This window comes from Oncorhynchus keta, chromosome 20 (genome assembly GCF_023373465.1).
Source record: "Oncorhynchus keta strain PuntledgeMale-10-30-2019 chromosome 20, Oket_V2, whole genome shotgun sequence".
NCBI lineage: Eukaryota > Metazoa > Chordata > Actinopteri > Salmoniformes > Salmonidae > Oncorhynchus > Oncorhynchus keta.
Window position 1 is genome coordinate 3,983,091 of NC_068440.1, and position 12,533 is coordinate 3,995,623.

The following is a 12,533-nucleotide window of genomic DNA, read 5'->3' on the forward strand; positions in this document are numbered from 1 at the left end:
GGACAAGAAAGTTTTATGAGAAAAGTGTATCTGAAGTTAGAATTTGTAACCTCGATTAGTAATCTGGTCAAATAGCGATACTGAATTATGTTGTTTCCTGCTCTGTCCAACATCATTTCAATTCACTCTCAAGTGTTATTGGGTGAAAGGTTATCCCTGTACAAAGATCATTCAATCATAACACATGGGACATATAACTAATAAGATAGAACCAAGCAGCTCAATAGACCTCATCAAATTGACAGAATATGATTTGGTTAACAACTGTATGGATCTTCTCAAAAGCTTGTCACAATTCACTGAACGTTAAAATGACCCCACAGCCTTCTAAAAATGATCCTGTTACAATAAGTAGGGAGGATGGGTTTAATTGGGGTAAAAAGTAATAAAGAAGTGATTGCCATCCCCCATCAACTGGAAACCTTATATGGTAATGAAATCGTCCAGTTGACTTGCTGAAACTTGAATTCTGTGGTCACATTAAGTAGTGACAGAAAAACAAACATAAATATGAAGTGTTTAGTATCATCTCATCGTAGAGAAAGAAGGTACTGTGTTCTATGGCATTCTGGCTATCATGAGGATAAGGTTTCCATGCCTCATTAAAAACAACCTAATACTGACAATAATGTTTTTAATAACACAAAATATAATCACTGAATATAACATGACATTTATCAGTTATATTAGTCACATACTGAGAACAGGTCATGTACATACCCCAAGAGCAGGTAGTCTGTGTGTGCAAACAACAGCAACTTTCAACTTCCAGTCTGTCTCTCCGTCTAATTGGTCCGTCCTGATGAAACATGAACCTAGAAAAACAAAAGGTTTTACAGTAGGTACGCTTTTAATCCCTGGTAAAAAAATAACTGTGTAATCAGAGACGTTTGGGTTTAGTCAGTACCTAAAATATGAAAGATATGCAGTACAGTGAAAGAAGATGTATACATATTATAAATATCAGTTCTTAGCCTGAAAGTATTAATGTACTAATGGTCAAACCATTACAGAATGTCTGCTTTCAACATGTGTGCACTGCACGATATAGAGCCATGAGAAAGCCACTTAGCCGTCCACAAGAGCCTAACAAATGCTTAGAGGTCATGAACTGTATGGATCTGAGGTAATATTCTTTATGAAACTGATGGACGAGGACGGCTATTTGACAGAGAGGCTAAAGGTCAGCTTTAAATGGGCCCAGGGGGTTAAGCATGATGGAAAACATATCGCCGAGGATGATTCATGGCTGCTATGATGACTCTGCACACATAACACCACTGACTGTTGTGAGGGCATAAAGACATCAGTGCTCCCTGCGAGGGCATATTGACACATAGGAGATCGATGGAAATTATGTCCAGAGCCTTTATTTCTCATGATACCTCTCAGAGAAGAGCCCGAGACCCGATGGAACCATTGATTAATTGATATTTAAATCATCAGTCACTGGAGGAGTCTGGCATATGGTTTCCATTCCCCAGCCAATCAGCTGATGGTAGAGAACACAGAGGCCTCTGATGAGACGAGCCACACTGAGCTCAATACTGTCCCTTATCGCCAGTCAAAGGCTCATTTCACACATTACATTCTGTATCTATAGTAAAATCATGGATTGATGTTGAGGTTTCTTTATTAGTTCTATTCAAAAAGGTGGACATGCTTGTTTTATTGCTTGTAAATGAAAAATAGTTAAGATTTTGATTAATACTGTACTTTCGTGGGCAGGGTTTTTCATTACACATATAGGTCACAGGATAGTCCCTAAATCTACGATAAATTATAATGTGTTTTTCTGGACAGAGAGCCAGATCTAGATTAAATCCTGCTACTTTACTATAATGTGACAAGAGAGGAGTATTTAATTCTGTGAGAACAGGCTTTGGCAGTCCTGTATTAGCATATCTAATTCTTTGGAAATTGGAATGTGTTTATATCAAATACATTTCATCACTATCATAACTGTAAAGAATTTGTTTGGGTCTTTATCATTCCCAAATCCAATATCTTTATTCAATCTACAGTACTTTTTTCTAGTAAAAGTTGTATGAAACTCAACTTGACTTTTCAGGAAAGGTTTGTTTCAGTGAGCTACAGCTGAATTAGATAGAAAGACAAGGTGGGATATTTGAACTGTCATGACTTTACTTTCTCTGCTCTATTGTATAACCAAAATTGCCTGTAAATATTAGCCAAGATAAACATGACAGGGGAAAGCATAAAGTTACTGACTGGATAATGTAATAACACTACTATAATTGAACAATCCCTTCCCCTAATCATTTATATGGACTTCATAACTTTGTAGTCTTAATGTCAAACTTTATTATCTACACTATAAATGCTCAATGTAAAGTGTTGGTCCTGTGTTTCATGAGCTGAAAAAAAAAATGTAAAAACTTTTTTTAAATCACAGAAATTCTTCATGCACAAAAAGCTTATTTCTCTAAAATGTTGTGCACAAATTTGTTCACATCCCTATTAGTGAGCATTTCTCCTTAACCAAGACAATCCATCCACCTCACAGGTGTGGGATATTAAGAAGCTGATTAAACAGCATGTTCATTACACAGGTGCACCTTGTGCTGGGGACAATAACAGGCCACTAAAATGTGCAGTTTTGTCACAACACAATGTCACACCTGTCTCAAGTTTTGCAGGAGCATGCAATTGGCATGCTGACTGCAGGAATCATTTCTCTACCATAAATTGCCTCAAATGTCATTTTAGAGAATGGCAGTACGTCTAACCACAACAGCCCAGCACCTCCACATCCAGCTTCTTCACCTGCGGGATCATCCGAGACCAGCCACCCAGACAGCTGATGAAACTGAGGAGCATTACTGTCTTTAATAAAGCCCTTATGTGGGGAAAAACTCGTTCTGATTGGCTGGGCCTAGCTCCACTCCCTTGCCCAGTCAAGTGAAATCAATTGATTCAAGCCTAATTTATTTATATCAATTGACTGATTTCCTTATATAAACTGTAACTCAGTAAAATCATTGAAATTGTCATATGTTGAGTTTATAGTTTTGTTCGGTATAATTACACTGATGGTATTTGTTGTGCTTTGGGAATGTTGTGTTTATTCCATGTTACAGACACTGAGACGCTACAACCCACCAGTCTTCTCTGATGTCCTTAGAAATATCATATCTGCAGGGATCCTTTGGTTCTGCAACAAAACATTATGAGATAAAAACAGAAAAAGATGAGGTGAGAACTAGCTAGTCAACTAAGGCCACTAAGTGAGCTTAGTATGGTTGTCAAAATGTTAGCGAGCGCAGTAACAGTAGTCCTGGGATATTCCTGAATAATTGAACAAGGTCACTTCCCTGACTAGGCAGTTACGGTGATCCCGTCATATGAATCACTTAGGGCCATATGATACTCAAACACAAAGTGAATTGACAGGATTGCAACATTGCTCACAAGAGCTATAAGAGACCCACCTTTTCAACTATGATGAGGTCTCCAACTTGTATGTCAGAACTCTTCACTTGAACTTTACCTGAGGGAAAAATAAAGAGAACCAAGATCAAATGTCTGTAAATAGACAGAAACACAGAAAGCAATCTCTAAAGTGGCTCCTTTACAGACACATTGACTGTAGATTGACTACCTCATAAGACACACTATGAATGTCTAAACAGAGGTGAAATAAAATGCATGTATTGATCTTTGGTCATTGAAAGTGATGCTGACTCTTAAAACCACAACCCTGTTTTTCCAGCACTCTTCTTCTCACTCCCTCAACTTTGAAGAGATTGATTACCTTGCCCATGCAAATGTAATACCCTTCTGTTCTGATCCCTGGTCTGAGGCATAGACAAAAACATGGGCACACCAGGTCACTCTCAATTATATCCATTCAATACCCTCTTTCCGACACATAGACACACTAGACAGAAAGACAGGGAGACACACACACAATAGACCAGGTGTGGGAAACTGTCGACCCGCATTCCGTTTGTGGGCCGAGGACCAATTACAACAAACAAAACATTAATTCATTCATTTTTGGGGGATTTCTTTTTAGGGGGCTCTTGAGAGTTAGAACAAAATACACGTGCAATTTCAACATTTGATTGCTGATGCACAACCAGCAGTCACTCAATTTGCCCATGTCAGCTAATATTTTTTAGATTGGTAAGTTAGTATAGTGGCCAGCTATCTAATCGTGTAGTAAGCATGGTCGAATTACCGACTGGGGTGGGGCCCACTGATCATCAATGGCCAGCTATCTAATCGTGTAGTAAGCATGGTCGAATTACCGACTGGGGTGGGGCCCACTGATCATCAGTTATCATATTAAAAACTGAAAATATTTGCTTCCATCCTATGACAAAATATGTGGAATTGCAGCGAACTTGCTTTAACATTTACATTACATTTAAGTCATTTAGCAGACGCTCAACAACAACGTTTTCTCTACGCCCCATGGCAAAATGTGCAGAATTTCAGGAAACTTAAATGCTGTTATCATTGCTGTCACGAGGGCGGCCTCTAAAATGTTTTTCCCGCAAGGTGTGGGAGGATGTGTGTATGCAGACCCACGAGACCCTTTTTTGTGGCCCCCACCCAAGTTGCCCATCCCTGCACACAGAATGTGTGTGTGAAACTGACATCCCTCTCCCGTGTCATGGATATCACACTAGAGGATATCCACACACACACAACTGTTTGCAGTCTTGGAAAGAAATCAATGCAATTATAGCAAGTAGAATGACTTTCGTTAGAATGCAGAACCCTGTGAGTGTTGTTCCTTAATTGCATGGGGCAAGCTTAAGTACAACTACAATATCATTCAGCATCATGTGACCAATCAAGTGTGAGCAGAGGAGTAGCTATTTCCATAACAGTTACAGTAGTATCTTCATCCACACAGAGGAGTATCCATTTCCATAACAGTTACAGTAGTATCTTCATCCATACGGAGGAGGAAACATGTTTTGTTATGAACCTCGCACTGTGAGCTTGCTGTAGAGCTGGGAGTTCATCTCCTTGTCCCGCTGGTACCGTCGGACCTCGTCCACGGCCTCACGTACCATTGTAACAGCCATCACAAAGCCCTGGGTGGCAGAAATAAAAACACACCGTTGACATTTAACACACATACTGACAGGATGTAATACAAGTGTGTTCATATTTAGGACTGGGACAACGTCAGTTTGTGTGTTCAAAAACACAAAGGTTAGCCTACACAAAGCATTCACACGAATCCTGAAAAGTGAAAAACACATTTACCAGAGGTGCCCAGTAGGTGTACAAGTACCCTATTTTTAGGGATGGCACGAACTGGGAGCAGGCCACCACTAGAAAGTACAGGTTGAGGAAGAACTTGAACTGCTGGTAGAGAACCTGAGAAGAATAAGAAAATGATGAGTGAATATCTGCACTGAAGAAAGAACGCAGATAACAGTCATAGCACACCGGATGGGCTAGATCAAATCAAACTGTGTCACATGATCCTAATACAACAGGTGTCGTAGACCTTACCATGAAATGCTTACTTACAAGACCTTAACCAGCAATGCAGTTCAAGAAAGAGTTAAGAAAATATTTACTAAAGTAGAAAATTATAACAAAGTAACAATAAAATAACAATAACGAGGCTATATACAGGTCCTAGACTTGGCGCTCCAGTACCGCTTGCCGTGCGGTAGCAGAGAAAACAGTCTATTACTTGGGTGATTGGAGTCTGACAATTTTTGGGGCTTTCCTCTGACACCGCCTACTATATAGGTCATGGATGGTAGAAAGCTTGGCCCCAGCTTCCTTGGGCACAGGGACTATGGTGGTCTGCTTGAAACATGTAGGTATTACAGACTCGATCAGGGAGAGGTTGAAAATATCAGAGAAGACACTTGCCAGTTGGTCTGCGCATGCTTTGAGTACACTAGTCTCCCATTTGTGGGAGTTAGACTCCCACTAGTCCCACAGATAGCCAAATTCATTTTTTTGTAATGATCAAAATGATGAGCGCTTGCTTCCAGTCCCAGATTATTAGAGCCAATGGGAGCAATGAATGACGCTCTATAGTTAATGAACTCCTTGACCTTTAGGATAAAGCATACTGCTAAACCATTTAATAATTCAAAGTGTAGGAGAAATGCAGAGTGTTTGGCTCAATATGAATGAGAATATGTATGTTTCTGAGACAGTTGAAATTTTATGACTCATACTGCTAAACCATTTAATAATTCAAAGTGTAGGAGAAAAGCAGAGGGTTTGGCTCTATATGGATGAGAATACGGTTCTGAGAGACAGTTTAATGACACTGGCTAAAAACCAGTCTCTTCATCATAAAGCCATTTGGTAAATAAAACTGAGCTTTGGTTGATCTGAGCTTTGTTGGAAACTTTACATTACACCTCAGTTCGTGACAGCAATTTCTTCACAGCATGTTCTTCTATACATTTTTCTAAATATATGTTGGAATTGTATGCACCCTGAACTATTATAAATTGGTACATGACACATCTAATATAAAAGTTCGTAATAAGTTTTAACTTTGTCCTTTAGAACGACACATTTCAAATATGTCTAAAGCGCATCCTGATAGATAAGCTAACATTCAGCACTGTGTGTAAACTCACCCCAGGCACAAAGGTGAAGAAGTTGTACTTCTGGTTTTTAATGGCGTTCTTGGGGTACTTCTCCTCACACTTCTCCGGGTGGCCCAGCCACACTGTCCGGGCTTTCAGCTCCTTCGTCCTCCGACACATACGAGCCAAGCAGTCACAGCAGCTGAGGGACAGAATGAAGAACGTCATCACCATCACTAAGAAATGTGCTGTGAAAAACAAGCCACGGGTGACGTTGTCATGAGAATCCCTTATTTCCCGTGAGTAGTAGTCCAAGAACAGATGAAACGAAAAAAGGTGTTACAGATAGGTAATCCAAACAAAAGGAGAAAAAGAATGACATCTTAAGAAACACAATTGGAGTGTAACTACATACGTCCCAAACAAGGGTTTTGCTTTCATGGTTATCTTCAATTAAACAGAAAACCCTAAATAAATAGCCTAACACTAAACACGTTTTGTTCAGACGGCCTTCCTCATGGACGGCCTTTGCAAAGGTCTGAAGTGTGGCATCTCTGCTATGGAAATAAAATAGGTCAGGTGAGCTACCAAAGGAAGTTGCGTAACGGTTACAGGTAGATTTTATAATGTAAATAAACCTCTAGCTATGGAACGGTTACTTTACACAATTATCATGGGATTTGTACTGTATTACTGGGGTTCAGCCTGGATACTGCAAAGTAGAGAATAGTACAGATTCTTGAGTACACATTCACATTCTCCCAGAGCAGGCTAGGTCTCTCATCGTTCATAGCATCGCTGGGGAGAAACAATGTGGTGGTCCAGCCTGCTAATTATATCCTAAGCCATGTCACTGTTAATTAGATCTACTGGGTTGCTTTGACACAATTTACAAGAAAGCTCTTTTAGCACTTTAAATTAACTGAAAAGGTTAGGAGCACTCCAGGGCGGATTCCCATGTGAATGTTACAGCAGCCAGACTTCATTGCCAGCTGAAGAGAAGAGTCAAGTCTCACTCAAGAGCCAGACATATGGAATAAATGCTTTTTAGGGAATTATGTAATAATTACATATAGTCTACTCCATTGGTTCTGAGTGAGTTTTGCCCGGGGTGGCTGAGTGGCACGGGTAACATCCAGAGATTAGCCATTTCCCATGCATCTGAGTCTACAAGAGGTTGCAAAGAGGCCAGAATATCGGTTTCAGTACAGTCTCTGCAAACACATTTGACATGCATAATGGCTACTTGATGTGGACTGTGTGTGATACAACTGCTTGTCTTTAGACAACTAGCTAGTGGTAGGGATAGCTAACACGTATGGGTCTATATTCAGATGCATCTGACTAGGCCTCTGCCCTAAACTCTGGCACTAGAGAGAAGAGAAAGTCTGGCCTCATGGTGTACACCGTCATGCTGATTGCCTTGGCATATACACTCTTTAAGCACATTGGCAAAACACAACATAAATCAACTTTGAAAAAAATATGTGTTTGTGTTGGCTTCTATGTAACCCTTCTCTACATGCCACCGTCCAGATTCATAAGTGAGATTATTTGCACAAATGAATACTATTTAAATAATAGGACATTTGAATAAGCAGGGGTTATTCTGCGTGAATTATTTGTGTTTTATAATCCTCGGCTAAGCATACATAAAATTACTGGAAAGCATCAAACTGGTCAGCTGTGAAAAATCCGATTTGTTCATTAGGGAAAAGATCAATACGCAGTTTTGGGCTGGAGATGCACCACTGATAACCAAACGACACTGAAAACGTAGTATTCTATCAAATTCATACATAAACATTACAAAAAGTTATTTGTTTAGCATTAAAATATCCCTCTTCCATTTGTTTACACACCTTATTACATTTTATTGGTGTTAGTGCTGATAAATATTTCACTCTAACACATTGTAAATTGTATTTTAGTAGAGGACAAAACCCGTCAAATAAATCATTAGCTGGATAAGCCGCATTGTATTGTTTGACCTCAAAGTATTTTGGGACTGGTAGTGCGTATCGAGGAACTCAACCAAAAACATCCCCACTGCTCACTTCATGCACAGCTACCAGTGCGTTGGAAATCCAAACTGAGCTTCTCTGGCATACAATACAAATATACCAATAATGCCCTCTCCCCTCTTCCCCAACACACACACTTTGGGGCAGGGAATGACTATATTTTTGTGATTTGAAATGAAGTCCCTAAAACTACATCGCCATATAGGGCTCCCCAGTGGCGCAGCGGTCTAAGACACTGCCTCTCAGTGCAAGTGTATCACATCCGGCCGTGATTGGGAGTCCCATAGGACGGGGGCCAAATGGCCCAGCATCGTCCGGGTTTGGCCGTCATTGTATATAAGAATTTGTTCTTAACTGACTTGCCTTGTTAAAAACATTTCTTCTTTTTTTAATAACCAATTTAAAAAATATATAGTATAGCTCATCTTTCAATAAAGCCACTGGTTGCTTGATGAAAAAACTAAAACCTTTTGAGAGCTCCTGGATGACCAAGGCTGAATCCCAATTCTGCACCCTCCTCCCAAAGTGTGCACTTACACATTCAGGACATGGATATAAAAGCATTGGATTTGTGCAAGCATTAGCTAGAATAAGTTTCCAACATTGTTAAATCTTTGACAGGGAGTGTGCAAGTCAGGAGAAGGGTGGAGAATCGGGTTGCAGCCCAACAGTTAGTGGTTCCACTTCCCACCTACCTGCCACAGAGGATCTTCCAGCCTCCCATGAGGAGCCACCCCAGACCTCTCTGTCTCTGGTTGGCCCTGGCCCGAGGCAGGGTGTGGTAGTCACTCTCATCATTCTCAAAACCTTCCTCAGACATCATCAGGGGCATCTCATCCAAGTTAGAGGGTTCATCTTCTAAAGAATACCTGGAAAGGAAAAACAACATGTTTACTGTAAATAATACAGCTATATACACAAGTTCATTTCAAGCAGGCACAGATACTAACAAACCTGCAGTGAACATGTTGACAGAAGAGACCTTACAGCAAACGCATGTATTCCTATAAAATACAGACGTTTGATAACTGGGCTTGTTGTTACAGCAAAATATTTACAAAGACAGGAAGGAACTCATGGTAAAAGTGAGAACTTGGGAACTAACAATAATGAAGACGAGGGCAGAAAATTGTAGACAGTTGTTTACCCAGACAACAACAAAGGCCTATCAGGGTGAGGATCTGTATTGATTGCAACCTTAAAGCAGGGGAACTTGAACATTTGTCAGTTGGTTTCACTGATTCACTACCACTCTGATAAAGAAAAGGTTCAATTAATTAATTTGCTGACACATTCCTCCTACTTTATTGCATTACATCGATTCCACTGGGCCACATTTTTCACTTAACAAATAGGATCCTAGCATCCAGATCCAAACATGTATGGACCCTAACAGTCTTGACTAATCTCTACTGCATTTTAAAGCAGTAACATCGCTGATGTAGGAATGAAAGACTACTGACAAATATAATTAAGCCAGAGGAGAGGTTGGCTTGGTTCCTATGTCCTGGAGTAGCACACAATTCACATGAGCACTAAGAGCACACAGGAAAGTCTCCTGGGGACATAATGTCTTATGCATAAGGACTTAAGGAATTAGGAAGCAGATCTACTACAATACCAGGTAAAGGAGGGCCTCTCAATGAGCTGGACTAACTACACAACATACTGTAGATTCTGTTCATCTTATCCTCAGTCATTGAATGGGTCCACAACTCTCCAATGCAACACAGACACATTTTGATAGATAAGCTAAAATGCAACTGGTTTAGTCCCATGAGGGTATCAGATTCCCTAACACTGGGCTATACTGGTGATTAGAAGAGCTTCTCCCCTGGTTACTGTAAACCCCTTGCTATTTTCATTTCTATATTCATGTTATTCTATAAGTAGGTAATAGCTATTCTATTTCTTCAATTGATCCTTTGTAAAAAATAAAAATTTACAAACCACTTTGCTGAGGAATAATTGGCCAGTTCAAAATATCAAAGGGATAATGGATCAAAATTGAAAGTTGCTAGCAAGTGCAAAGGACCCATCTAATTTGGGTCAGCCTACATTGTCTAGCATTTATTTTCAACAATGCATAGTCTCATCATGAAAACGTGCAAAATATGATACCTGCACTGTATCAATTCCAATGCATAGCCAAGGCCTACATAATGCAACATTGAAACAATGGTTCCCCTACATTCGAATGGAGAAGTGAGGAGCCATGCCCAAGACAAATGCTAGGCCTTGCATAATAACCTGGCCAAGCATTTGTTGATTAATCGTTTCATTCCACCAACAACTACACAAAAATGTACAAAGGCAACAATTGATGATGAAAATGTGCTGTTGTTGTAATTGTAAATGATATTAACATGAAGTGCAGATGGAGGGCTTTAGTACAATCGCAGGGCCAACCCATCCAGTAGCACTTGATGCATTTAAACTCTACCGAGCAGTGCAATACACCAAGGCAGACGATTCTATGAACTGGGAAATCAGGCAGATTCCCTACTAATGTTCCTGCTTATCAGAAATGTAAGATTTTCTGTCAGACATATGCTGTGGTGGAGAGAGTTTGTCTAGTTGGAAGTCATTCCAAAAGAAACTGCACTGCTGACATCATCATTGAGGATTTGATTAATTGGAAAACAAAAATGAGTAGGACTAAGCTAGGCATATATAATAAATATCTAGAAAAAAATGAAGTGTGACATTTTCACAAACTCAGACCATGCTGAATGTCCATGGCTTGATGAAGAGGAGTGAAAGTAAGGGACAACACCTTTTCAATATAAACATTTGCTGGCATTGCTTTCTTAAAAATGCACTAATAGACTCAGCAGTGAATGTCTTTATAATGGCCACATTCGGGGTCCATTAGCAAGGACATATCTTCAGCAGCAGGTTATTGATCCGTGAGCTGGTCACGCACTCTGCCTCCAATTCTCTTCCTTCTCCGAGCCAACCCGGACCAGCAGATGGGGTCGCATTGTATTTCATTAGGTAAATCATAAGTTATCACTTGGAAATGTGGAATTATAAGCACCGTTTGCCAATTAATAAGAATTTGTTTTTATGTTCTTATGACTTGTCTAGTTAAATTAAGGTTAAATGTAAAAAAAAATTTAAAAAAAAAATTAAAATGTAACTAGCCAAACTAGATAAATAACCAGACGACAAAAGGGGCGAAAACGTCATGTGACGCTTGGCGTGTCAGCAAAGCTGTTCTGCTATCTGGCGGTGCTTGGCAAATAAAGGGCTCCTGAGTCCTAGTCATCCCTAAAATAGCAATAGGTCTTGTCTACTTTTCCTAGTCAAGAGAGATTAGCGGTTATCATACAGCTAACATTAGCTAGCAAATAAGCCTGCTTCGTTTGTTGAAGCCAGAGGTAAGAATTGCTTATTAGCTCACGCGGCTAGTCACAGAACAACTAACGTTATTGTATCAACGTCCCAAACTACTGAAATGCAAAATAAATACTTATAACGATGTCTCCACCGGTTGAACAAAAAAACGTGTCCCATACCTAGAATGTCTTGGAGTGTTGTAATAAGCTACTTTTTTCGAGCCCTTCCGCATCGAGTTTAGCGGGATGCTGTCAGCCATCTTGGCTGGACTATACACATCTTGACGTCACTGCCAGCACCGGAAAATGCTTTTCTTACAGTATGCTGTGTTCAACGTATCTGGGAACTCGGAAATCTCTGACCTCCGACTTCAGTGCGTTACGAACAACTGGGAACTCGAACAAAAACGAGCTCCGAATAGAAAAAAATATTTTGAACGGTCATCCAACTCGGAAATCCAACTCGGGAACACAGGGCTCTTTCTTGAGCTCCGACTTTCCGACTTGAACATCACTGACTGACGCCGTGATTTCACCAAGCATTTTTCCGAGTTCCCAGTTGGCTCGAATGCACCGTTATTCGGTTTGGCTGGATTGACAGATGCGAATGTGGGATTTTA

The 12,533-nt window shown here is 40.1% G+C and overlaps 1 protein-coding gene across 1 annotated transcript in view; it reads right to left on the reverse strand.

Annotated features, from left to right (window-relative positions):
- Positions 1–12,237, reverse strand: part of atp9b (ATPase phospholipid transporting 9B) — a 59,049-nt gene extending 46,812 nt beyond the window's left edge. The window contains exons 1-8 of the mRNA XM_052471901.1: positions 12,094–12,237; positions 9,268–9,441; positions 6,600–6,750; positions 5,248–5,361; positions 4,964–5,072; positions 3,453–3,511; positions 3,124–3,175; positions 721–815 (exon numbers count right to left, since the gene is read on the reverse strand). Of these exons, the coding sequence (XP_052327861.1) occupies positions 721–815; positions 3,124–3,175; positions 3,453–3,511; positions 4,964–5,072; positions 5,248–5,361; positions 6,600–6,750; positions 9,268–9,441; positions 12,094–12,173 (834 nt within the window). The 5' untranslated portion in view covers positions 12,174–12,237. The remainder of the gene's footprint in view (positions 1–720; positions 816–3,123; positions 3,176–3,452; positions 3,512–4,963; positions 5,073–5,247; positions 5,362–6,599; positions 6,751–9,267; positions 9,442–12,093) is intronic.
- Positions 12,238–12,533: the final 296 nt, after the last annotated feature.